Source organism: Aotus nancymaae, unplaced genomic scaffold (assembly GCF_030222135.1).
Source record: "Aotus nancymaae isolate 86718 unplaced genomic scaffold, 86718_ANA_hifiasm-v0.15.2.pri h1tg000077l, whole genome shotgun sequence".
Taxonomy (NCBI): domain Eukaryota; kingdom Metazoa; phylum Chordata; class Mammalia; order Primates; family Aotidae; genus Aotus; species Aotus nancymaae.
The window spans coordinates 3,686,665-3,712,674 of NW_026988492.1; the positions used below are offsets into that span (position 1 = coordinate 3,686,665).

Below are 26,010 nucleotides of genomic sequence, written 5' to 3' on the forward strand. Positions count from 1 at the left end.
AGTAAAGCAGTGATTTATAAATCAGAGAACTGACTTATGATAAACAAATATTACAGGCTTATATACAGTTAGGATTTTCATAGAGTGGTTCTCCATGAAGAATATGTTCCCTGAGGATTACATTTAAAGATACTGAGCTGGGCTCAGGGGCTTACGCCTGTAATCCCAGCACTTTGGGAGGCTGAGGCAGGTGGAACATTTGAGGTCAGGAGATCAAGACCAGCCAGGCCAACATGGCAAAACCCCATCTCTACTAAAAATACCAAAAAAAAAAAAAAAAAAAATAGCTGGGCATGGTGGCACATGCTGGTAATTCCAGTTACTCGGGTGGCTGAGGCACAAAAGTAGCTTGAATCCAGGAGGCAGCAGTTGCAGTGAGCCAAGATTGCACCACTGCACTCCAGCCTAGGTGACAGAGTGAGAGTCTGTCTCAAAAAAAAAATTAAATAAATAAGTAAATAAATATACTGAGAGGCTCACATACTTTTTTTGTCACAGTAAAGACCTATTATCTTATAGGAGATAGAGAAAAAACTAAAATAATCATCCAGCAGAGTAGGAAAATAAAGAGATTAGTGTTACTAATCACAAATATAAAGAGAAACCATTAGCCCACTTGGGGATCTTCTTTCACCCACATTTAGGTGCCAGAAATATAGAGAAGATAGAGAAATATAGAGAAGATAGAGATTTATTTGACCAGGTTTATAATTTAACCAAATAAGACCAATAAAATAAAACTGGGCAAGACAGTTAAGTACATATGAAAGGGACTGATAGTAATAGTGGACCATGCTATTTAAGCCGGGCGAGTAAGGGCACAGGAAGACTTGGGACACTAAAAAGGTAGCAGGACCAATGGATTATGGTTCCCTGTGAAATCAAAGGATTTTTAGAGTCAGAATATTGGACAGACTGAGTGGGAAAGACAGGAGGTGGTGGCCAGAGATTAGGATAACTGAAATACAAATTATGAAAAAGTTATGGTAAGGACTACAGGAAGAATATGAACTTCCATTTCATTTTATTTTATTTTTTGGTTTTTTTTTCAACTTTTGTTTTAGATTTAGCTGGTACATGTGCAGGTTTGTTACCTGGATATATTGCATGATGCTGGGTTTGGGGTACCAATGATCCTGTCACCCAAGTATTGAGCGTGGTACCCAATGGCTAGTTTTTTAACCCTTACCCAGTCTCCCTCCTACCTCTAGTCATCCCCAGTTTCTATTGTTGTCATCTTTATTAGATTTCAATTTTAGATTTTAGTTTTGGCTCACATTTTGATTCAATCCTGGCAGGGCCACAAAACATAAGAACCACAAGGTCATGCAGTATAAGGATTGTGGTTACACAATCCTTTTAATAGTTGGGTAATCATCACCACAATAAAAATATACATTTCCATTATTCCAAAATGCTTCACTGAACTCTTTTGCAGCCAATTCTCTCCTACCTTAGCTCAAGACAACCACTTGTCCTTTACTACAGTTTTCCCTTTCCCAGAATTTCATATAAACAGAATTATACAGTATGTAGCCTTATTTAGCTTCCCCACATCCTAATGTTTTTGAGATTCATCCACGTTGTTCTATGTGTCAGTAGTTTGCTCCCTTTATTGTGAAGAGTATTTCATTGTATGCTGTACCACAATTTGCTTATCCATTCACCGGTTAATAAATATTTGGGCTGCTGGATTCAGTAGCTATTCTGGCTTATGAACAAAACTTCTATAAACATTTATATACAAGTCTTTGTGAGGATGTATGTGTTCATTAATCTTGGATAATCACTTAAAATGGAATTAATAGGTTGTCTTTTAAGTATATGTTAAACTTTATGAGCAGCTGTCAAACTGTTTCTCAATACAGCAGTACCATTTGTGTTTTCACCAGCTCTGTATGAGACTTCCTGTGGCCACAAATCTTTACCAAAACTTGATATTGTCTATCTTTAAATTTTGGTCATTCCTAATGAGTATGTAGAACTCCTTTTCTGTAACCTTCTTGGCAAAATTCAGGTCAAGAGGGATTTGATTGGGTTGAGTAATTTTCTAAGAGGATCCTTTTCATGAATGGGAAAATCATTCTGAGAACATATAAGGACTCCAAAAGAAAATATTTTAAATTTATATTTTTAAAAAGAAAATCGGCCATTTTCAGTGTTAATGTCTCTATCTTAGGGTTGCATATACTTAAAGATAATTCTTTATGTTCACGCTTTACAAATCGTTCTTCTCCATTCTCATCACAATGTCCATAGGTTTCTTCCAAAGTGGAAACAACCTGTTAAAAAAAAAAATCAAAGCACATTAGATACTTTAATAGTTTAAAATTAATTATATTAAATGTAAATAATATTTAATCAACTATTCCAGGACATTTTTAACAGTAATACTTATTTCTTCAGTGCTATAAACTTAAGTTTTCCATCCCATCCCCTATTTCATGTCATCATGAGGAAAAAGCAAAATTCCTTGACCCTATTCCCTAGCAATGGAGAGATGTTCTATGACTGTACCATTTCTGTGTTGATAGGTATCGTAAAACAGAGAAGGCCTATCCATGAGTGGTTGACACATTAAGTAGTTTTCCTCAAAGTCTGCCTTGACTTTCTCCTCTGAAGAGAGTTGGAGGAAATCAAAAGGTGGAGATCAGAAAGGAATGAATTTTTAAAGAAAATTCTCTAGCCTCAAACTTTCAACAAAGTTGGACTGTACAAGTTTGACATAGTATTTTTATATTTGTGTTCTTCCTCATTGTTCTCACTTGATATTTGGTACATTTACAATTCAATTCTGGATCACTGTCCAAAAAGAAATTTAGAGAAAGGGAAATTTTTCCCCACATCAAGAGCTAAAGTTTCAGCTGGGCACGGTGGCTCACGCCTGTAAACCCAGCACTCTGGGAGGCCAAGGCAGGTGGATCACCTGAGGTCAAGAGTTTGAGACCAGCCTGACCAATATGGTGAAACCCCATCTCTACTAAAAATTCAAAAATTAGCTGGGTGGTGGCGCACACCTGTAGTCCCAGCTACTCGGGAGGCTGAGACAGGAGAATTGCTTGAACCCAGGAGGAAGTTGCAGTGAGCCGAGATCACACCACTGCACTCCAGCCTGGGTGACAGAGCAAGACTTTGTCTCAAAAATAAAGTTTCTGAAATGCAGAGTTTAACATAGTAGAAATGTAGGACTTGGAAAGATCTGCTTGCAAGATTGGCCTTAACCTGGCATCTGAGAACTTGGATTTCAGGAGAGTTCTCCCCATTCACTGATAGAAGCAGCTCACTCCAAGATGTTTGTATAATGTGGTTTATACTGAACCTCCTTTCCTTGTGAGAGTCTGAAATTTTTGTACATGCTAGGCACAGAGTGAGTAAGTAAACAACCCACAATAAGACCCAAGGCAAGGAGTTTCTAATGATTTCCCTGGCAGACGTTTCATGTGTGTTGTCACAACTCATTGCTAAAGAAATTAAGCATGTCCTGGGTGACTCTAAAAGGAACAGACTTTTGCAAGCTTAGATCTGGTTTTCTCCTAATTTCACCTCATGTGCCTACTGTAATAAATGTTAGCCATCAGTATGACTATATGTGGAGTCATGTGAGTCCTCCTAGCATATCACCAAGGCTGGGGTGATCATGGGGACCCTGCAACACAGAAACCAATAAGCCTCTTACCATCTTCAGATGTTTGATAACTTTTCTGATCATTGCTTCTTCTGGTAGTAAGTCCTTTGTCTTACTCGATGGAATGGGCAAAGCATACCGTACAATGGATTCTCCTGTTGGTGGAGATCTTAGGACCATTGGTTCAATTCTATCATGAATTAATTTTGCATTATGTTTTTCCCTTAGTTTAGGTGACAACGGTAAATTATGTAGTCCTTTTTTAAAAGTTAATTCTGGAACATTTGCCGATTTGTTACTGGTGGTCAACAGATGCTGTACTGGTTTCATTTTGTTACTGACTTGGCTTCCAAATCATAGGTGAAAAAAAAAAATTATTCCTCCCTGTGGAAAAAAACATTAAGAGATTCAGAGAAAACACCAGCCCCTAATTAAATTTACATATTATATTTCTTTTTTCCTGATACTTTAGCAATTTGCTCAGAGTACATTAAGCAACTTCTGGAAGCTATAATTACACTTTGGGCTCTTTTGAGTCACAGTTACTTAAACAAAACAAACAGAAATGGAATGCAGTTATCACAGTATCTAATTTACATCAAAAAGTTATTTAAACCTAAGAATAATAACAATAATAGTAAAAGTTCTATCATTTTTAATCTAAGGTATGCCCTTTACGTACATCATCATTCCATTTTACACGGGAGTAAACTGAGTTCAGACAAGTTAAGTGACTAACCGAGAGTCACACAGCTAATAAGTGTTACATTTTTCAGAATTACAACATAGGTCAAATGGACTACAAATCTTGCTTTTTTTCTATACCATTTGCTCTCCATATGGAAAATGTTGGTTTTTTTTACCTACAGGATTTATATCATTTCCTATAAGTAAGGGGGAATTGTAGATGAAAAAAATTCAGATTTAAAATGATAAAAGTATTATCAATTGCTATGATGAATCCCAAAATCAACTCTGAAGAAGTTAAAAATAGAAAATATTCCTAACAATAACAAACAACAACAAAAAAAGTTTTTTTAACTGTATGAAACCCCTAACCAAAGTCTGATTTATTTTGGGGACATTTAGGATGGGAATATAGGGAGTGAAGAAGCCAGAAGCAACAATGAGAGAATATATTCAGGAAAAAAATTGTATTTTCTTTCTTCCTTTCCCCCATATTTGAGCTAATATATGGCCTTAATATACATCTTTCTTCCCACAGGAGCAGTAGCATTGGCCCAAGGTATCATTAGGGTAATATCAAGGCAGCACCAAAGCTATGTTAAGATAGAAAAGTACAAACTAGATAGGTCTTGGGCTTTTATTCCTCTATTTTTCTCTCCCCTCAAAGCTGACTAAGATTGAGGACAATGCCACCTCCCAAAGAGCGTAAAAGTATATGCCTAACCATGGGAATTGTCAAGTACAGTGGCAAAATCAAGACACAGTAATGTAACACTGGTTCTCTATTATCTGAAACTCTGTAAACTTAGGCTAGTCCCGTTGTTATGTGTTGAACTGTGTCCCTGAAAAAGATATGTTCAAGTCCTCAGCCCCTAGCACTCTCAAATGTGACCTTATTTGAAAATAGAGTCTTTGTAGATATGATAAAGTTAAGATGTGGTCATAATGAATTAAGGTGGGCCCTAAATCCAATGACTGGTGTCACTTATAAGAAGACCATATAGTGACAGGCAGAAATTAAAGTGATGCAGCTGCAAGCTAAGGAATGTCAAGGATTGTTAGCATCCACCAGAAGCTTGTAAAAACCAATGAAAGATTCTTCCCTAGAACTCTTGGGGGGAGCATGGTTTTGCTGAAACCTTGATTTCAGTCTTCTGGCCTCCAGAACCATGAAAGAATAAATTTCTGTTGTTCTAAGCCACCCAGTTTGTGGTACTTTGTTACAGCAGCACTAGATCTTAGTCTGTTGAGGCTGCTATAACAAAACACTATAAATTGCATGGCTTATAAACAAGAAACATTTGTTTCTCACAGTTCTGGAGGCTGGAAAGTCCAACGACACGGCATTAGCAGATATGGTTTCTGTGAAAGCCCAGGCACCAAATAAATGGTGCCTCCTCTCTGTGTACTCACATGGTAGAAGGAGCAAGGGAGCTTTTTCAGACCTCTTTCATAAGGGCACTAGTCCCATTCATGAGGGTGCTGCATTCATAAACTAATCACTTCCCAGAGGCTCCACCTCCTAAAAATTCTATCATATGTTGAACTGATGCCCAATTTCAACATACGAATTTGGGGATGACACAAGCATTTAGACCACAGGCAATATCTAGCACTTACTTTAGACCACAGGAAATACACCCACATACTTTCCCTAAACTTCCAGGAGGCACACAGGCTGGGAACTGGCTTTTGATCATTTCCTAATAATAGATTACCAGAGGAAGTAGGTGACACCCCCAACAGTATATGAGGTCACAGGCCAAAACAACATGACAAATGAAAAAGACAACCATTAAAAAATCAAAATAATAGGCTGGGTGCAGTGGCTTATGCCTGTAATCCCAGCATTTTGGGAGGCCGAGGCAGGCAGATTATCTGTGGTCAGGAGTTCGAGACCAGCCTGGCCAACATGGTGAAACCTTGTTTCTATTAAAAATACAAAAAATTAGCCAGGCATGGTAGTGGATACCTGTAGTCCCAGCTACTCTGGAGGCTGAGGCAGGAGAATCACTTAAACTCAGGAGGCAGAGGTTGCAGCGAGCCAAGATTGCGCCTCTGCACTCCAGCCTGGGCAATGGAGTAAGACTCTGTTTCAAAAAATTAAATAAATATAAAAATAATAAATTTAAAAATGTGTTTTAGTTGCAGAATCATTAGAAAAGAAAGATTAAAAATACATAAACACACAGCAAAAGAATGTTAGCCATATAAAATGGGTATGAGGTATTTTTAAGACCCAAGTGAAAATATTACAAAATGAAAAATAGAAAAAATAACACAAGCAATCACAAAATAATACTGCTGAATAATAAAAACTAATGCAATGAATAAAAACAGTTGAAGAATAGTCAAGCTGAACAAAAATGAAAAAAAGATCAGCAGCATTTATCACATATTCCTGAACCTTAATAAAATAAAATGCACATCAATAGTGATAAGTATTAAAAGCTAGTATCAGATTTGAAAAAATATAATTAGCAATTCTACTGAAAATGAGAAAATAAAGGCCTATATACTGTTAATAACAATAAACATGATTCAATTTTTAGAAGTAGTACCTAGTGTCCAGAAGATCATTCAATAAATATTAAGAGCCCAATAATATGATTTTTTCTATTTGCCAGAAACCACGGCAAAAGCTGATAGTATCCTGTTAGCACATTTATGCCAAACACAAACATCAATACCAAATAATATTAACATACTATTTTAGAGAATAAAATATTAAAACAAATAATAAAACTTACAGATGTTATAAATAAAATCACTTTGAATAAAGTTTTAAAACCTAATAATTTCTCAATTATTTTGGACGCAGAAGATAACAACTGTTGTAATTACAGATTTCCAAAATGCAGGTATTTCAATGTGTAAATATTTATTACGATTTTAACAAGTAGATGACACACAGCTGGAAAAGGATCATACACATGTTTAAGAGACTACTTATAAAAAATTAAAATTAAAAACATATGATACATATGGGGCAAGGGGATACATGCCCTTCAATATGTCTGACAAGCACTAACAGAAAATTCTCAAAAACAAAAATTCTAAGACATTTTATACAACTTGCTGTTACATTCTTTAAACTAGGTTGTGAACAATATAACAAAAATGTCTAGCACTTTTTTGTTTATAAAATGTTTATTTTATCCAATAATTGTATAACTACCTTTTTTGTTACAGTGAAACACTATAGTTAATTGAACACACAGCTGCCAAACATGATTTTTAAATCATAGTCAAATATGAGTTAGCAAAAATAATTTGATACCAATGTCACTAAAAATCCATTTGAAGGAAGAACACAATGCTCTTCTGAAAACTACTGAGGATAATACTAAATATATACGTTATAGAACTTGAACCTGAAAACTACTGATGATGATAGTAAATATATACATTATAGAACTTGAACCAAAGCCCCTGCAAAATACTCTTTTACATTTTTCTTTTCTTTTTTTTTTTTTTTTTGAGACAGAGTTTTGCTCTTGTCACCCAGGCTAGAGTGCAATGGCGCAACTTTGGCTCACTACAACCTCCGGCTCCCAGGTTCAAGCGATTCTCCTGCCACAACCTACTGAAGTAGCTGGAATTACAAGCACCCTCCACCACACCTGGCTAATTTTTGAATTTTTTAGTAAAGACGGGGTTTCACCATGTTGGCCAGGCTAGTCTTGAACTCCTGACCTCAAGTGATCCACCCACCTCGGCCTCCCAAAGTGTTGGGATTACAGGCCTGAGCCACTGTGCCCTGCCCCCTTTTACTTTTTTCTCTTACCAATTGTGACATGATGCTTTAAGTAAAAATTAATGTTATAAGCAAAATGATGCAGAAACCATGATTACATTTACAAAATTGAAAACCCTCAAAAGAATTTTGAATAAATTACATTGCCAAAGAAACTCCATCAAAACCATCAGGTCTGACCAAACGTCAAAAATTCCAACAAATCCATCGGGACCAGCAAACAGGACTTAAGAAGAGTGGCCAATGAGCCAATAGATAAAACCAAAAGGGTATATATAGCTAGAAAGCAAAGAGAAGAAAATATCACCGAGGACTGAGTGATGAACTATGTCAAATGCTGAGTCAAGTAAAATGAAGACTACGAGCTGAGACTGGATTTGGCAACATGGAGGTAGGTCATTGGTAACCTGAAGAACAGCAACAATTTCAGTAGAATGATCGAGGTAAATATCTGACGTCTAAAAGAGAGGAAGTAGGAACAGTGAATTAAATATAAGCAATGTAGAGAAATTTTGCTACTAAAGGGAGTAAAGAAATAAGAGTATTACTAGAAGAAGGAAACAGGGTCAAGAGGAAAGTTTGATGAAAATAATAAAAAGTGTATATGCTGTTAGGGATTGCATTGTGTCCTCCCCCTCAAAAAATCTAAGGTCAAGTCCTAGCTCTAGAACTTGTGAATGTGACTTTATTTGGAAGCAGGGTCTTCGCAGAGGTAATCAAGTTGAGTTCGTAATGGATTAAAGTGTGCAGTTGTTCAATGACTATGAAGAAAAAACAAAGACACACCTAGGAGAGAATGTCACGTGAAGATAGAAGCAGAGATTGGATTGATGAGTCTGCAAACCAAAGGACACCAATGACTGCTAACTGCCCCAGTCCCTCATCTGCTATCTCCACAAGCTAGGAGAGAAGCACAGATCATTTCCCTAGAAGCCTCCACTAGGAGTCAACCCTGCCAACACCTCAAGTTTGAACTTCTCAAAGTCTGAACTTCTCAAATTTCTCAAAGAAATTTCCATTTCAAGACACCAAGTCTGTAGTGAGACAGCCCTAGGAAACTAATACACAATACTGATGACCATAATCCAGGGAAAAGCAAAATGATGGCCAGTAAGAAATCATCAGGATAATATCCTTGAGTAAATGAGCAGCAAGGGTTTTTAATACAAACGGAGCAACTTAATTCAGATGACTACAGGAAAAGTTTGTTTTTGGTAACAGGCAGGAAGGCAGAGATGTGAGGCTACTTCAAGAAACCAGTAAGAAAAGAAGGCAGCTGGGCATAGTGGCTCACGCCTGTAATCTCATCATTTTGGGAGGCCAAAGCAGACAGATAACCTAAAGTCGGGAGTTCTAGACCAGCCTGACCAACATGGAGAAACCCTGTCTCTACTAAAAATACAAAATTAGTCCGGCGTGGTGGTGCACGCCTGTAATCCCAGCTACTCTGGAGACTGAGGTAGAAGAATAGCTTGAACCCTGGAGGCAGGGGTTGTGGTGAGCCAATATCGCGCTAAGACACTCCAGCCTGGGCAACAAGAGCGAAACTCCGTCTCAAAAAAAAAAGAAAGAAAAGAAAAAAGAAAAGGATGCTACGCTCACTTGGTGGGGAAAAAAAAGAAAGAAAAAAAGAAAAACTTAAATGCTCCTATGAAGTTCACATAAATACAAAAATAGAGTCACGCACTGAATAGTTGTGTTAGCAAGCAAATATTTAAGGACTTTACATATTTAATTCGTTTATCCCTCCTAACACTGCTAGGATGTGGATATCTGCATTACTTCGCCCAAATGTATCCATCCCTTTCCGCCTCCACAAATGTTTTCTGGTTTCATCCTTCAAGTATTAATTTACATTCATTTTAAAACCTTTAACGATACCATCTCATGCCAGTTAGAATGGCGATCATTAAAAAATCTGGAGACAACAGATGCTGCAGAGGATGTGGAGAAATAGGAACACTTTTACACTGTTGGTGGGAGTGTAAACTAGTTCAACCATTGTGGAAGACAGTGTGGCGATTCCTCAAGGACCTAGAAATAGAAATTCCATTTGACCCAGCAATCCCACTACTGGGTATATATCCAAAGGATTATAAATCGTTCTACTATAAAGACACATGCACACGAATGTTCACTGCAGCACTGTTTACAATAGCAAAGACCTGGAACCAGTCCAAATGCCCATCGATGATAGACTGGACAGGGAAAATGTGGCACATATACACCATGGAATATTATGCAGCCATCAAAAATGATGAGTTCGCATCCTTTGTAGGGACATGGATTAACCTGGAAACCATCATTCTCAGCAAACTGGCACAACAACAGAAAATCAAACACCGCATGTTCTCACTCATAGATGGGTGTTGAACAATGAGAACACATGGACACAGGGAGGGGAGCATCACACACTGGGGTCTATTGGGGGGAAACAGCGGAGGGACAGCAGGGGTTGGGGAGTTGGGGAGAGATAGCATGGGGAGAAATGCCAGATATAGGTGATGGGGAGGAAGGCAGCAAATCACACTGCCACGTGTGTACCTACGCAACAATCTTGCATGTTCTTCACATGTACCCCCAAACCTAAAATGCAATTTAAAAAAAAACCTTTAAAGACAAAATCGAGAAGAGTGGTAGGGGTCGGAAGGGAGGCATTGGGAAAGGATGATTTAACCTCGACCCTAGATCCTGCATCAAAAGCAGCACAACCACCACGGAGGCAGCCAGGCAGCGGGAAAACTAAGTGCAAAGCCAGGCCTCTCCGGAGACCCTCAGGTCCTGCTGAGGGAGCCGCTGGTCAGGCTCCCCGCCCTGTATACCTGCTGAGGCTGTGGGAAGTCGGGTGAGTGGGCGGTTTGGCCTCGGCAAGGCTGGCTCTAAGGTGAAAAACTATCTGCCTGAGGAAGATGGAAATTCCGAGCCTGCCAGACCACCTTCGAGACGGAAGCCTGCACACTCCGCAGACGCCAACCCCGCCCTCTTACAAACTGACATTTGTACTGAAAGAAAACGCCCGGCCTCCGCGCCCCCGGGCGGCAGCAAAGACCGCAGGCCGCCGGCCGCCAGTTGGGGCCGTTGACGCCACGGCCCCGACGCCAGACGCTGCGACGCCTTGGCGCCGCCGACGTCGCCTACGCTGCGGGCGTGAGCTGCGAGCCGGGAGCGGAAGAGGAGGGGCAGTTTGGCAGCTGTGGGGTCTGCAGGAAGGTTAATAATGTCCCTGGGCATCTTGGGCTCTTCCTTTCTTATTCTCTCCTGGGTGTAATTCCAGGACGCTCCAGGAGGGCAGATTCATTCAGGCATTTGGCCTAGAGGCCCGCGGAGGAGAAATAAAATACGGCCCTGGTAAGACCTTTGAGAACCTGGGCTTCACCTACAAAATCAGAGCCCCAGTCCCTCATCTGCTGTCTCCTCAAGCTCGTTTCAGTGTACTGTGGAGTTCATTACCAGATTCTAAGCTCGCACGGAAGTATATATCAGCTTCATGATTTTTAAAAGCAAAATCAAATGGACTAGGAATTAATTCGAAGCAGAGTTATGACACATAAGTGATTTCTTGACGTCAGCTTCCACCCATTGCTTTTATACGCAGTTTTCAAGGTAGAGTTTTTTAGATAATTTGACCTCAAGAAATTAATTTTCTCTTCAAGTTGACCAAAGTGAAATCTTAATAATGGCTGTGTGTAAATAAAAGGGATAGGAAAGATGGAACTAAAAATCAGGAGATTTAGTTTAAAGGAGACCTTAGATTTGACGTAGTAGATTTCAACTATCTTCTAAAACTCTGAAAATTGATTATATCCAGTCATTTCCATTTTTCTGGTAAAATCTGAATGCCTCACGAGAGATGCCTGAAAATTTATCAGCTCCCAAGAGCTGGTGTAGGATAGTTCCAATACACCACTGGGAGTTACCACTGGGGTTGCCTGGAAAGGGAAAACAAATTTTCTGGAGTGCCAGAAATGTTCTGTCTTCTGCTCTTTCTGGGTGTGTTCAAAAATTCATGAAGGCAGGCTGGGCACGGTGGCTCACACCTGTAATCCCAGCACTTTGGGAGGCTGAGGTGGGCAGATCACTTGAGGTCAGGAGTTTGAGACCAGACTGACCAACATGGAGAAACCCTGTCTCTACTTAAAATGCAAAAATTAGGCATAATGGTGGGTGCCTATAATCACAGCTACTCGGGAATTGAATTGCTAAATTCAAAATCTCTCAAAACCATTGCAAATGAAAGGGATAGGAAAGATAGAACTAAAGGTCAGGAGAGATTAAAGGAGACCTTAGATTTGACAAAGCCAATTTCAATTTCTATTTTCTAGAACTCTGAAAATTGATTATAGCTAGTCATTTCTAATTTTGTTGGTAAAATCTTAATGGTCAAGTTGGCGTACTTTAGCAAAACTCTCAGCATGAGTCTAGTCAAAAGTTCAGCATCATCTGTGGCCTTAATAGCACAGCTAAGAACCACAGAAAAGTTATCAGTGCAAAATGTAAAGCAAAGAAGTCTAAAAAGTGAATAAGCATGTAATGTCAAATTTTGCAGTGGTTCAAGTCTGCGACATGAATTGATTCTTTGAAAACATAAGCAATACTTATGAATAGAAACGAATTTTTTCATCTGATGAAGGATGTCTGTGAAATATCTCCAGCTAACATCATTTTTAATAGTGAAAAACTGATTTTTCCTTAAGATCAGAAGGAGGCAAGGATATTTGCTCTCACTGTGTCTATTCAGTACTATACTGAAGGTCTTAACAAGTGCAATAAGGTAAGAAAAAGAAATAAAGGCATAATGATTTCAGTGAAAGAAACAAAGCTGTATTTCCAGACAGCATACAATTTCCAGACAACATACAATTTCCAGACATCTACAATAGAAACTATATAACATTACTGAGAGAAATTAAAGAAGATTGACATAAATGGAGATTATATACCATGTTACTGGATTAGAAGACTCGATATTGCTAAAATGTCAGGTTTTTAAATCTATGTCTATCAGTATTTATGGATTAAATGCACTTATGATCAAAATACAAGCAAATTTGTTTTCTAGAAATTGGCAAAATAATTTTGCAATTTATATGGAAATGAAAAGGTCTACAGCCAGAACAATCTTTAAAAAATGAGCAAATATTTAAATGATATATACTACAGGTTTTCAAGAGTTATAAAGTTATAGTAATCAAGATAGTATAATATTACACAAAGACAGACAAAAATGGAACAAATAGAGGCTTAAGAAATATATCCACATATATAAAGTCAATTGATTTTAAATAGTACCAATGTACTTCAATGGGGAAAGAAAAATCTTTCCAACAATGAAAACAAAAGCTGATATCATTGAGAGAAAAAAAATTAATTATCCACAATTACCTGAAAGTTCATTTGAATTAAATCATGGACTTTATGCCATGGACACACACCATACATATTATCCTTCAAGGGATAATGTGAAGGGTTCTGCTTCCAGCCAAGGTGGAGTAACAGCAACTGGGTTTATCCCTGTCCATAACAAATAAAGAATTAGACAAAATATATGAAACAATGAATTTTGATACCTTGGTTATCAGATACTGAATGACAATGACCCCTGCATAACAGGAAACAGACAAGACGATCCATTTGATTTCCTAAGCTTACTGCCTGAAGACAAGTGGTTCCAAGTCATGATACAAAGAACGGAAAACCCAAGCAGATTCTAGCAGTCTCTTTGAATTGAGGGAAGAAAGTGTCCAGTAAGACCAAGGAAGCTAGAGTTCAAAGGAGAGAATCCTAGAGAAGAAATTAAAGAACAGAGAGAGTTCCATAAACCTTTAAGGGACTCCTTTAGTCTTCAGCTAGGTAATAATCATTGTATACATGTATGAAAACTATCCATGGCTGGGGAAAAGAACCACCTGAAAGCATGATAGGATACAATACTCAGTGCCTACAAAGAGTTCAGAATATCTCATGTGACCACCAGCTAGAGTCAAAAGTTTTATAATTTAAGGGGCTGTGAGTAAAGTGCTCAAAAAGGTTTTGCCGCAGGAAGGGTTCAAAAACAGTCTTACACTGAACACTCCTCTGAACCTGTCAAACAAAACTCAAAAGTAAGATCTGAAAGGACTGTTTCCAGTAACTTAACTGAGACCCAAAACACAGCTCAAGAATATTTATAGGCATACAAAGGTAAACAGTTACAATGTCTAGTATCCAACTGAAAATTATAAGATGTGCACATAAACTGGAAATAATGGGATAAAAATCAGTCAAAATTGTCCCAAACATGACAAATGATAGCATTAATAGACAAGGACAATAAAAGTAACTACAACTGCATTAAACGTGTTCAAAAATCTAGAGGAAAGATTGAACATGTTAAGTAGAGACATAGGAGATATGAAATAACCAAATCAACTTTTCAGAAAAGAAAATTACAAGGAGATTAAAAACACACTGAATGAGAAAAGTGGTAAATAAATTACCAATTACAAAGGAAAAGAGTCATGAACCTGATGTCATAGTGAGAGAAACCATTCAGAATAAAGGAGAAAAAATTTTGGAAAAATATTATCAGGATTTTTGTGAGCCGTGAAACAACTTTGAGTTTGACATAACATATAGTCATCCCTTGGTATTCATGGGGAATTAGTTCCTGGACCAAAATCCATGAATGCTCAAATCCCTTACATAAAATGATTTAGTATTTGCATATAACCTATGCATATCCTCATATCATCTTTAAATCAGACTCTAAATCATTTCTAGATTACTTATAATGCCTAATACAATATAACTTCTATGCAAATAGTTGTTGTACTGTATTTAGACAATAATGACTAGGAAAATAAAAGTCTGTACAGGTTCAGTATAGACACAGCCATCCATTTTCTTTCATCTTTGTGGTGTTCTCTGTATTTCCTGGACTTGAATCTCGGCCTGCCTTGTTAGGTTGGGGAAGTTTTCCTGGATAATATCCTGAAGAGTATTTTCCAGCTTGGATGCATTCTCTTCGTCACATTCAGGTACACCTATCAAATGTAGATTAGGTCTTTTCACATAGTCCCATATTTCTTGTTGACTCTGTTCATTCCTTTTTACCCTGTTTTCTCTAATCTTGCCTTCTCGTTTTATTTCATTGAGTTGATCTTCGACCTCTGATATCCTTTCTTCTGCTTGGTCAATTCGGCTGTTGAAACTTGTGCAGGCTTCACGAAGTTCTCGTGTTGTGTTTTTCAACTCCATCAATTCGCTCATATTCCTCTCTAAGTTGTCCATTCTTGTTAGCATTTCGTCAAGTCTTTTTTCAAGGTTCTTAGTTTCTTTGCATTGGGTTAGAACATGTTCTTTTAGCTCACGGAAGTTTCTTATTATCCACTTTCTGAAAGCTGATTCTGTCATTTCATCACACTCATTCTCCATCCAGTCTTGTTCCCTTGCTGGTGAGGAGTTGTGATCCCTTGTAGGAGGAGAAGTGTTCTGGTTTTGGGTGTTTTCATCCTTTTTGCGCTGGTTTCTTCCCATCTTTGTGGATTTATCCACCTGTTGACTTTGTAGTTGTTGTCTTTCTGCTTTTGGTAATTTTAAGTCTGCTGTGGCAGAACTCATAAACCCCCTGCTCTTCCCCCCAGGTGTTCTGTCCCAGGGAGTTACGGTTTTATGATGTTCCTCTGTGCGGTTGCTGTTTTCCCTGCCCACAAGGTGGCAGCCTAGTCACACTCAGGTTGCAGAGGCTTCGCTAAGCTGCTGTGGGCTCCACCCAGCTTCCGTGTGAACTTCTGGGTGTAGTTAGAACTGCTTCCGATATGTTGGCCCGCCCCTGTAGTGACGGAGTCTCTGTAGTGGCGGATTGCCTTGGTAGAGAACAGCAGGGTGCCTATGGAGAACGCCCCTCCTCCGCAGAGCTGGACCGTCCCGGTTTCAGTTGTGTTTCAGGTCTTCTTGCTGGGTAAGAGGGGACACCGTCTCATCTGATCTGCCTCCGGAGCCGCTGCGTTGGCTAAAGCCGCGGCTCTGAGATTCGTGGCGCTGGCCTGGCTCCCCGTTTCAGCTCCCCTTGCTGGCTTATAGGGGACTCAGACTCTCTCACTTTGTACAGTGAGCCGTTGCCTCAGGGTGCCGGCCCAGTGGCTGCGCCGTTCAAGCCAGCAGCGCCAGCAGCGCTGGCGACCCGTGTGGCTTCTCTGCGTGTGAATCTCCTGGTCTGTGGGCAGTTAAAATCAGTCTGGAAATACGGCGTCCACTCACCCTCTGTGCTTTCTCTCGGAGCTGCATTCCCGAGTTCCTCCTAAGCGGCCATCTTGGATCTCCTCTCCCATTTTCTTTCAAATGCTTTTGATCCACAGTTGGTTGAATTCATGAATGTGTAACCCATGGATACAGAGGGCCAACTGTACATATATGTGGAGTTTTCAATATTTTTTTAAATTTGATGGAAAGTACAATCCACAGAGCCAAGAAGCTCAATAAACCCCAAGCACAAGGAACAAGAAGGAAACAAGACACATTATAATCAAATTAGATTGGACAAAATGAATAAATCTCTTGAAAGAAATAAACCACCAAAGATCCTTCAAGAAAATATTGATCTCCTGAATAGTACTATATCTATTAGAGAAATGAAGTTTGTAGATAAAAATATTTTCCCAAGAAAACTTCAGGCCCAGATGGCATCATTAGTGAGTAATATAAAACATTAAAGAAAAAGCTCAAATTTTATACAACTGCATCCAGGGAATTGACAGAAGATCCAGGAACACTTCCTAACTCATTCTATGAGGTAACATTATTCTGGTACAAATATCAAAGACATTATAAGAAAAAACTATCAGTCGATACCCCCCATGAACAGATATGCAATAACTGTTAAAATTTTAGCAAATTGAACCAAACAATGTGTAGAAGGATAATACATCAGGAACAAGTAGATTTATCCCAGAAATGCAAAGTTACATTAACATATGAAAATTAATCAATAATTTATCATATTAACAGACTCTCTGTCTCTCTCTCTCTCTCTCACACACACACACACACAGAAATACACTCTCACAGTCATCTCAATAGTGTGTGATGAATTCCAACATCCATTCCAGATTTTTAACTCTGCAAACCTAAAATAGAAGGAAACTTCCTTAGCCTGTTAAAGCACATCAGTGAAAAACCCATAGCTAACATCATGGTGAAACTTAAGGTTGAAAGGTCAACTGCTTTCCCTCTACAATGAAGAACAAGGCAAGGCTGCCTGCTCTCATAACATCTTTTCAACACTGCACTGGAAGTCCTCACCAGTGGAAAAAGGCAAGGAACATAAGATTTTTTATTAAGAAAGAAACATAAGGTTTTTTATTAAGAGGCAAATGGTCTATGTAAACACTATGATGAAATTTTTGAAAATGAACTAATTAGTGAATTTAATTTAACATGGTTGCAAGATCGATACATGAAAATAAGATCTGTTTCTGCCTGCTATCAATAAGCAATGAGAAAGTAAAATAAATATCACAATGGCATCAAAGGTATGAAATACTTATTCAAAATACTGACAAAAAAATGTGCAAAAGCTCTACACTGATAACTATAAAAAAAAGGTGACAAAAAATAAAAAGACCTAAAAAATGGAGATACACTGTGTTCATTAATCAGAATATTTAATAATGTTAGGATATCAGTTCTCCTCAAATTTATCTATACATCCAATGCAATTCCATTGAAAATACCAGCAGGCTTTTATGAAGAAATTTGCAAACTGATGCTAAAATTCATTTGGAAATAGGAAGGATCTGCAACAGCCAGAATGACTTTTTAAAAGAAAAACAAAATTGGAGGTATACATTGCAGGAAGATAGGGAGCGTTGAGTGCCCTGGAAATAAAGTCTTGTTTGCAATTGCTGGGCACCCCCTGTCCCCCTGCGTCCACCAAAATGGCATTCATATTACTCATGAGACACGGGTTGACCATGCCTCCAACATGGCCCCCCAATCACTGATATACCTTAGGATTCCTAGTTCAGTGTGAATAATTGAGAGTCCTTGTTTTTGGAGGTATCACCTGATGGAAGTCAGTCCAATCTGTCCTGTTTGGCTATAACAACAGCTGGGTGGCATTTATCTACTGCCACAAAATATCTAAGTGACAGCCATGGGACTGTCTACAGGCAATACATCCAAGTTTTTGCATGGGAAGTGAAGAAGCTGAGGCCATTCACTGCTGTTTCTGATAGACTTCTCAGAAAGAATAAGATAATAGTAATCAAATTGTGGTCAAAGTCATCAGGCAGAGGATAACAGACCCAGGAATCCATTAAATTCAAGGACTTGAAACAGTTTGCAAAAGCTGCACCAGGCCATTTTCCTTTGTGAGGGAAAGCTCCAGGATCAGTTCTAAAGGACAAAAGAATATTAATACTAATGTCCCTGTATCCCCAGTGCCTTTCCAAGTTCTTAGGTCTTGGTCTCTCTCTGTCTCTAACACTGCCACAAAATTAATGTGTTCCATTCTAGTAACTATAACCTCTTTCCAATCATGCTTCTAATCTCACCTAAACTTTTCACCTGGAAGAGTCAGTCAAGAGCAAGAGTGACAAGGGAATTTTTATAAAATGTATAAAGACTCATTATGTCCCTCACTTCTGGCTTTTATGGGTCAGTGTCAGGGGACTAGGTGGAGAGTATCAACCCAAAGCAGGATAGTAAAAGCTTGAATACTAGATATTGCTTCATCTCTGATTTCCCATGGCAGGTTCTCTGTCCCAGGAATCTCTTACTGAGAGGCCAGATACCCTTGCAGCAACCAGAGCCTACTTCAAGAAAACTAATACTGTCACCTTCAAAAAGATCTAATATTGGCCTGACAGAATTCAGGAGGAGTTGAGCTTTAAGAGGTTGCCATTGCTGTTGCCATTCCTCTTTAAGAAGCATTGTGTGTCTCTCTTTCATCTCCAAAACTAACAAGTCAAAGTTCTTAAGATCTGTATACTTTCTCTCCATAGCAGTCCCAAATTCTCTCCTTTTGCATTTAGCATAGATGCGTATCTCTGTAACTATTGTCTGAAAAGGATCAGAACCTTCCTCTAACCCAGGATGGATCTTAGTACTCCTTGTTACAATGGAATGGCAGAGACTCTAACCATTGAATTCACCCTTCTGCCCTCACCTCCATGAACCTACTTTCCAGTACTCAGCCTGCAGCCATCTCCCTAGTTCCTCCTTGGTAGCAGAATGAAAGAGGGGAGGATCACTTATAGCTTGATTGACTAGACAGTTTCAGTAATATGGCTGCTACTAAATCCTACAGACTTCCCTCATAACTGTGGCAAGGCTCTTGTCTTTCTTATTCCAGAAAGCCATGTCTTGTCAGGATTCCATGTTTGTTACCAAAACTGGTAAGAATCATTAAGAGTCTGTAATTTTACCTTGCTAGAAAACAAGTTAGCATGCCACAAATTCATAGACACTGACAGGAGATATGAGATTCCTGGGCCAGAGATAAAGAACAATTTATTAATCAGAGCAATAACAGGAGTCAGAGTGACAACATTTGTGCTGGTTCTTCAAGCCCTGATTCCCTCAGAGCACACTCAGTGAGTTGCATTACCCAAGAGAAACCCTATTTAGGAAACCCCAGTATTTTCTAAAAACCATTGCTAGAAAACCTTTTCAACATTTTTACAGTGGAAAACATTGTCTTTATTATCATGAATAGCCAACAAACCTGCCTTCTTCCCCAGAGGGAAAGACTGTACTTTCCAAAGTTGTTTGCTATACGGACATTCTTGAAAAGATAGTTTAGAAAAAAGCTACAAATACAATTGCTCAGAAGATAGGCAAAAACATAAGATCTATGGTGAGTTATCTTCCAATACCTCCATAAATATATTCACACATAAACGTAAATGTAAAACCTAAATCTACAAAGGTTCTAGAACAAAATATAGTAGTAACCTGAGTTACCTTAACAACCAACAAGGTCAGGGGTGGTCCAGAAAGCTTGACCCACAGGGACAGGGACAGGACTTTGGTGAGGCAAGCAAGCATCTCCCGTGAAAAATCGAAGCAGTCACTGTCAGATGTTGAGCCTGCACTAGCACAACCTGAGAGTGAGCACCTCCTTAAATTGTTTATTTTCCTAGTTGGGTTTGCCGTAATCTCCACACTGCATCTTTATCCTTCATTGACATAAAATCACAGAGAATGGCAGCTTGTTTTGCTCAAAGCAGCAGTACAGCTTACTTATATCACAACCTGGACCTGCTACATTTTCTGTTCTAAGCCCCATTCAAACGTGGCAGCATTCCATGTCACGTTTTATCTGCTGGATTAGCATTTGGAGATATGGAATGCATTGTTTCCACAACCCAAAGAGACCCATGACATTGCACTTCCTTCTTTGTAGTAGGACATGGATTCTTATTAGGAGTAATATCACCCCCAAGGGGGCAAAAATTGGTATATAATGGTTTATGTGGTCTTCTAGTCTTCCAAAGGCCACACTACCTGAACAAATATACAGTACATCTGTGCTATCAATATTCCATGATAAAGAGGTAATTATGGGTAAAATGTCTAAAAAGTTTTTTTTGCCAGGGCATTAATAACAAAAAGGTTGAGAAACACTGTAGCAGGAGGAGATGGAACAATAACCAAAAAGACATGTTTTAAGGAAGATGTCTCTGCGTACCTTTGATCATCAGCTCTCTGAAGCATTTACTGAAGTGGTGAGTCTCAGAATCTTGGAAGAGTTTATTTTCCACCCTCTAGAATGTATTTGTCAAAAAGTGCCCATTATGAGCTGGGTTCTATCAGATCTATCAAGTAATAAAGGTGAGTGAATGAAGCATCAGTTGATCATAAGATGTAAAAAGTACATCTGGGATTAAACCTGAACAGGAGTAGAATGTAGGCATAATCCACATGAGGAGGTAGCCTGTACCTCCATGTTACTCACCACAGCTGTACCAGGGCCCCTCCCCTCAGCTCACATCTGTGACTTTATGGGAGTCCTGTACTACCAGTTGAAGGAAAGGGAAAATTAAGAGGTTAGCTTCCAGATAGGTTGTCTAGGTGTAACAGTACAAGACAAAAATAGATGGTGGCTGCATTATAACCACAATGAGGGACAGTCTTGAACAAGTGTTGAGGAAAACCTTTCCTGAGAAGCTGTGAGCAGTGTCTCCACTCACCCACTTTGTGTGAAGTAGCTCTAGATGGACTACATATGGACTCTTGGGCGGTGGCAAGTGGCTTGTCCTGCTACTCAAGGGCTTGGAAGGAAATGAACTGAAAGGTCAGAGACAAGGAGATCATAGGTAGAGGCATGTGGCGCCTATGGCTAGACATATGAAATTTTTCATATCATATGTAATTGCCCATCAGATGGCATCCACCACAGAGGAAGCACAGAACAACTTTATGGACAAAATAATTCAACCAGCTAATGTTAGCCTATCTTTGTCTTCAGCCACCCTAGATCACATAGCCATATGAAAGAAGTGGTCCTAGTAGCAGAGATAGATGCTACACATGAGACCAAAAGAATGGACTCCCTCTTACCAAGGCCAGTCTAGCTACTGTTGCCTCTCAGTGTCCACCATGGCAGCAGCAGAAACTAGTATTCTTGTATGACACTATTCCTTCAAAAGACCACTTAGCTGCTTGATGGCAGGTTGATTATGTTGAGTCCCTTCCATTCTTGAACAGCCAGTGAAATACACGGATCTGGACACAAAGGATGAAGGCAGGCTATATTCCAGCTAGCATCACTTCCAATAACCACTAAGGCGCTTTGTACATCTCTTCCTGCAATCTTGGACTTCAAAACCTAAGACATTTTGGTCCCCAAAAGAAGCATAACAAGCTTCCTACTGAACTACAAGCTATAGCTGCCACATGGATACTCTGGACTTCTTGTTTCCAGGAACCACAAGGCTGAAAAAAGAGTCACAGTCTTGGTAGTCTAGGAGACAGTGACGAGCAGGATGAGGTAGAGGTAATGTTAGACAATGGTGGTGGGGAGGAATATGTGTGAAAATCAGGCGATCGACTTGAGTACCTCTTGGTACTTCCTTGCCCAATTGTGACTACGAATGAGCAAGTGCAGCAAACCTGGCCTGAAGGCAACAAGAGCTATAGAGGAGCTGCACCCCAAATGTGTAAGGACAAATACATGTAGAGCAAAGAGAGGACTGTAGCAGACATGAAAATATGCCACTTACCACTCTCTTCAAGAGGCCGGGCGCAGTGGCTCACGCCTGTAATCCCCAGAACTTTGGGAGGCCAAGGTGGGCAGATCATGAGGTCAGGAGTCCAGACCAGCCTGGCCAATATGGTGAAACCCTATCTCTACTAAAAATACAAAAATTAGCTGGGTGTGGTGGTGCATGCCTGTAATCCCAGCTATTCAGGAGGCTGAGGCAGGAGAGTCACTTGAACCTGGGAGGCAGAGGTTGCAATGAGCCAGTATCACGCCACTGCACTCCAGCCTGGGAGACAGAGTGAGAATCTGTCTCCAAAAGACAAAAAACAAACAAACAAACAAAACTGCCTTCAAGAAGGAATCTGCAGCAAAGAATATAGACCATTGAAAGCTAGCAGCTATGGATGTCATTTCTCTTTTTAATAGCTTTGGAGCTGAGACCACTTGCCTCCTAGGCATCCTCCAGCTGATGTCTGAGCATGCAGTGATGCAAAGATTTGCTGTTTCTGGCTAGTATGAGACTCCTCTGTGGACAATATTTGTTCTTGAGATCATTGAGCTTTCTAATACATTCCCAGAGCCACTCCACAGTCTGATGCTCTTTCTATATAATCTCTTTCTTTTCCCCACTCTTTTCACAGGTATCAGACCAGCATCACAGTCTGAAAGTTTTCTCTGCCAGTCCTGCTCTTTCCTTTAACTTTCACAATTACAAATCTCCTTCACTCATAACTCCATTTGGCATATGCATCCTGGAGGACCCAAATCGACACAGACCTAGCCTTAAAACAAAACCCATAAGGCTATCAAAGCAAAAAGCATAAAGAAAACATAGGTGAATATATTAATGACCTCGACATAGGCAATTTTTTTTTTGACAAGACACAAATTACTAACCATTCAAATATTGATAAACTGGATTGCTTTCAAATTTTTTAAAATGTGCATCAACAGATGAATAAGTAAACTGTGGCATATTGTTACAATGGAATACTGTCTAAAAATAAAAAGGAATGAACTTTTGATACACAGAACAATTTGGTTGAAACTCAACGGCATTATACTGAGTGAAAGGACCCAGTCTCAAAAGGTTACATACTGTATGATTCCATTTGACATTCTCAAAAAGACAAAATTGTGGTAATGAAGAACTAATCAGTATTTTCCAGGGATTAGAGGTAGGGGAGGGTGTGACTATAAAAGGATAGAATGAGGAAGTTTAGGGGGTTATGGAACTGTTCTGTATCCAGATTTATGTTGGCTATATTTCATGCATGTGTTAAAATTCATATAACTGTACAGCAAAAAGTCAGTTTTACTGCATGTTAATTTTTTATTTAAAAATACAAAAAATCTCCACATATTCATACTCTGCTTAAAATTATTCAGTGGGTGAATGCTTTGGACTCATTTGCTGAGGCATATGGTAGGTGTATATTTGACTTTTTGTAAAAAGCTGCCAGGCCGTTTTCTAGGGTGTTTGTTCTATACAGGCATAGCTCATTTATTGCACTTTGCTTTATTGCACTTTAAAGATACTGCACTTTTTTACAAATGGAGGGCTTGTGGCAAGCTCACACTGAGCAAGTTAATCAGCACCATTTTTCCCACAGAATGTGCATGCTTCATGTCTCTGTGTCACATTTTGGTAACTTTTACAATATTTCAGACTTGTTCATTGTTATTATATCTGTTATGGTGACCTGTGATCACTGATCTTTGATGTTACTAGTGTAATTGTTTTGGGGCACTGCAAACCACACTCATGTAAGACAGTTGAAGTTAATTGATCAATGTTCTGTGTTCTGACTGCTTCACCAACTGGTCATTACTCCATTTCCCTCCTTCCCCTCAGGCCTTCCTATTCCCTAAGACACAACAATATTGAAATTAGGCCAATTAATAACCCTACAATGGTCTGTAATTGTGCAAATGGAAGAAAAAGTCGTGTGCCTCTCACTTTAAATCAAAAGCTAGAAAAGCTGAGTGAGGAAGACACGTTTAAAGCTGAGATAGGCTGAAAGCAATGCCTCTTGCACCAAGTGGCCAAGTTGTTAAAGCAAAGGAAAAATTATTGAAGGAAATTAAGTGCTACTCTAGTGAACACATAATAAGAAAGCAAAACAGCCTTATTGCCGGTATGGAGAAAGTCTGGGTAGAAGATCAAACCAGCCACAACATTCCCTTAAGCAAAAGCCTAATCCAGAGAGCCCTAACTCTCTTCAATTCTATGAAGATTGAGAGAGGTGAGGAAGCTGCAGAAGAAAAGTTGGAAGATAACAGAGGTTCATTCATGAGGTTTAAGGAAAGAAGCCATCACTATAACATAAAAGTTCAAGGTGAAGGAAGTATTGATATAGAAGCTACAGCAAATTATCTGACAGATCTAGGTAAGATCTAGGTAAAAACTGATGAAGGCGATTACATTAAACAGTGGCTTTTCTTTTCTTTGTGCTTTTTTTTTTTTTTGAGACAGGGTCTTACACTGTCACTTAGGTTGGAGTACAGTGGCATGATCATAGTACAATGCAGCCTTGAACTCCCAGACTCAAGTGACCCCACTGCCTCACCCTCACGAGTAGTTAGGACTACAGGTACACGCCACCATGACTGGCTAATATTTTTTTAATTTTTAATAGGGACAGGGTCTCACTGTGTTACCCAAACTGGTCTCAAACTCCTGGGCTCAAGCAATCCTCCAACCTTAGCCTCCCAAAGTGTCGACGAATAGAGATGTGAGCCACCATGCCCAGCCAACAATAGCTTTCCAATATAAACTAAACAGTCATCTATTGAAAGAAAATTCCATCTGGGACTTTCATAGCTACAGAGTAGAAGTCAGTGCCTGGCTTCAAAGACTCAAAGCACAAACTGACTCTTCTGTTAGGGGCTCATGCAGCTGGTACTTTAAATTGAAGCCAATGCTCATGTACCATTCTTAAAATTTTAGCACACTTAAGAATTATTCTGCTGGGTGCGGTGACTCACATCTGTAATCCCAGCACTTTGAGAGAGGCCAAGGCAGGTGGATTACCTGAGGTTGGGAGTTTAAGACCAGCCTGACTAACATGGAGAAACCCCATCTCTACTAAAAATATAAAAAATTAGCCAGGCAAGGTGGCACATGCCTGTAATCCTAGCTACTCGAGAGGCTGAGGCAGGAAAATCACTTGAACCCAGAGGCAGAAGTTGCAGTGAGCCAAGATCATGTCATTGCACTCCAGCCTGGGCAACAAGAGTAAAACTCCATCTCAAAAAAAAAAAAAATTATTCTAAATTTATTCTGCCTAAATAAATCAACAAAGCCTAGATGACATCATATCTGTTTATAATATTCTTTATTGAATATTTTAAGCCTACTGTTGAGAACTACTGCTCAGAAAAAAATATTTCTTTCAAAATATTACTGCTATTGACAATGTACCTGGTCACCCAAGAGCTCTAGTGAGATATACAAGGAGAATAATACTTTTATGCCCACTAACACAACATCTATTCTGCAGTCCATGGATCAAAGAGTAATTTTGACTTTCAAGTCCTATTGTTTAAGAAACACATTTTGTACAACTATTGCTGCCATAGATGGTGATTCTTCTCATGGATCAGACAGAACTATCTTGAAAACTTTCTGGAAAGGATTCATCTCCTAGATGCCACTAAGAATATTTGTGATTCATAGGAGAAGCCAAAATACCAGCATTAACAGGTGTTTGGAATATGTTGATTCCAACCCTCATAGATGACTTGCAGGGGTTC

The 26,010-nt window shown here is 39.2% G+C and overlaps 1 protein-coding gene across 1 annotated transcript in view; it reads right to left on the reverse strand.

Annotated features, from left to right (window-relative positions):
• Positions 1-26,010, reverse strand: part of CCDC7 (coiled-coil domain containing 7) — a 149,209-nt gene that overhangs the window by 77,063 nt on the left and 46,136 nt on the right. The window contains exons 2-4 of the mRNA XM_064368481.1: positions 3,677-4,009; positions 2,192-2,282; positions 156-157 (exon numbers count right to left, since the gene is read on the reverse strand). Of these exons, the coding sequence (XP_064224551.1) occupies positions 156-157; positions 2,192-2,282; positions 3,677-3,955 (372 nt within the window). The 5' untranslated portion in view covers positions 3,956-4,009. The remainder of the gene's footprint in view (positions 1-155; positions 158-2,191; positions 2,283-3,676; positions 4,010-26,010) is intronic.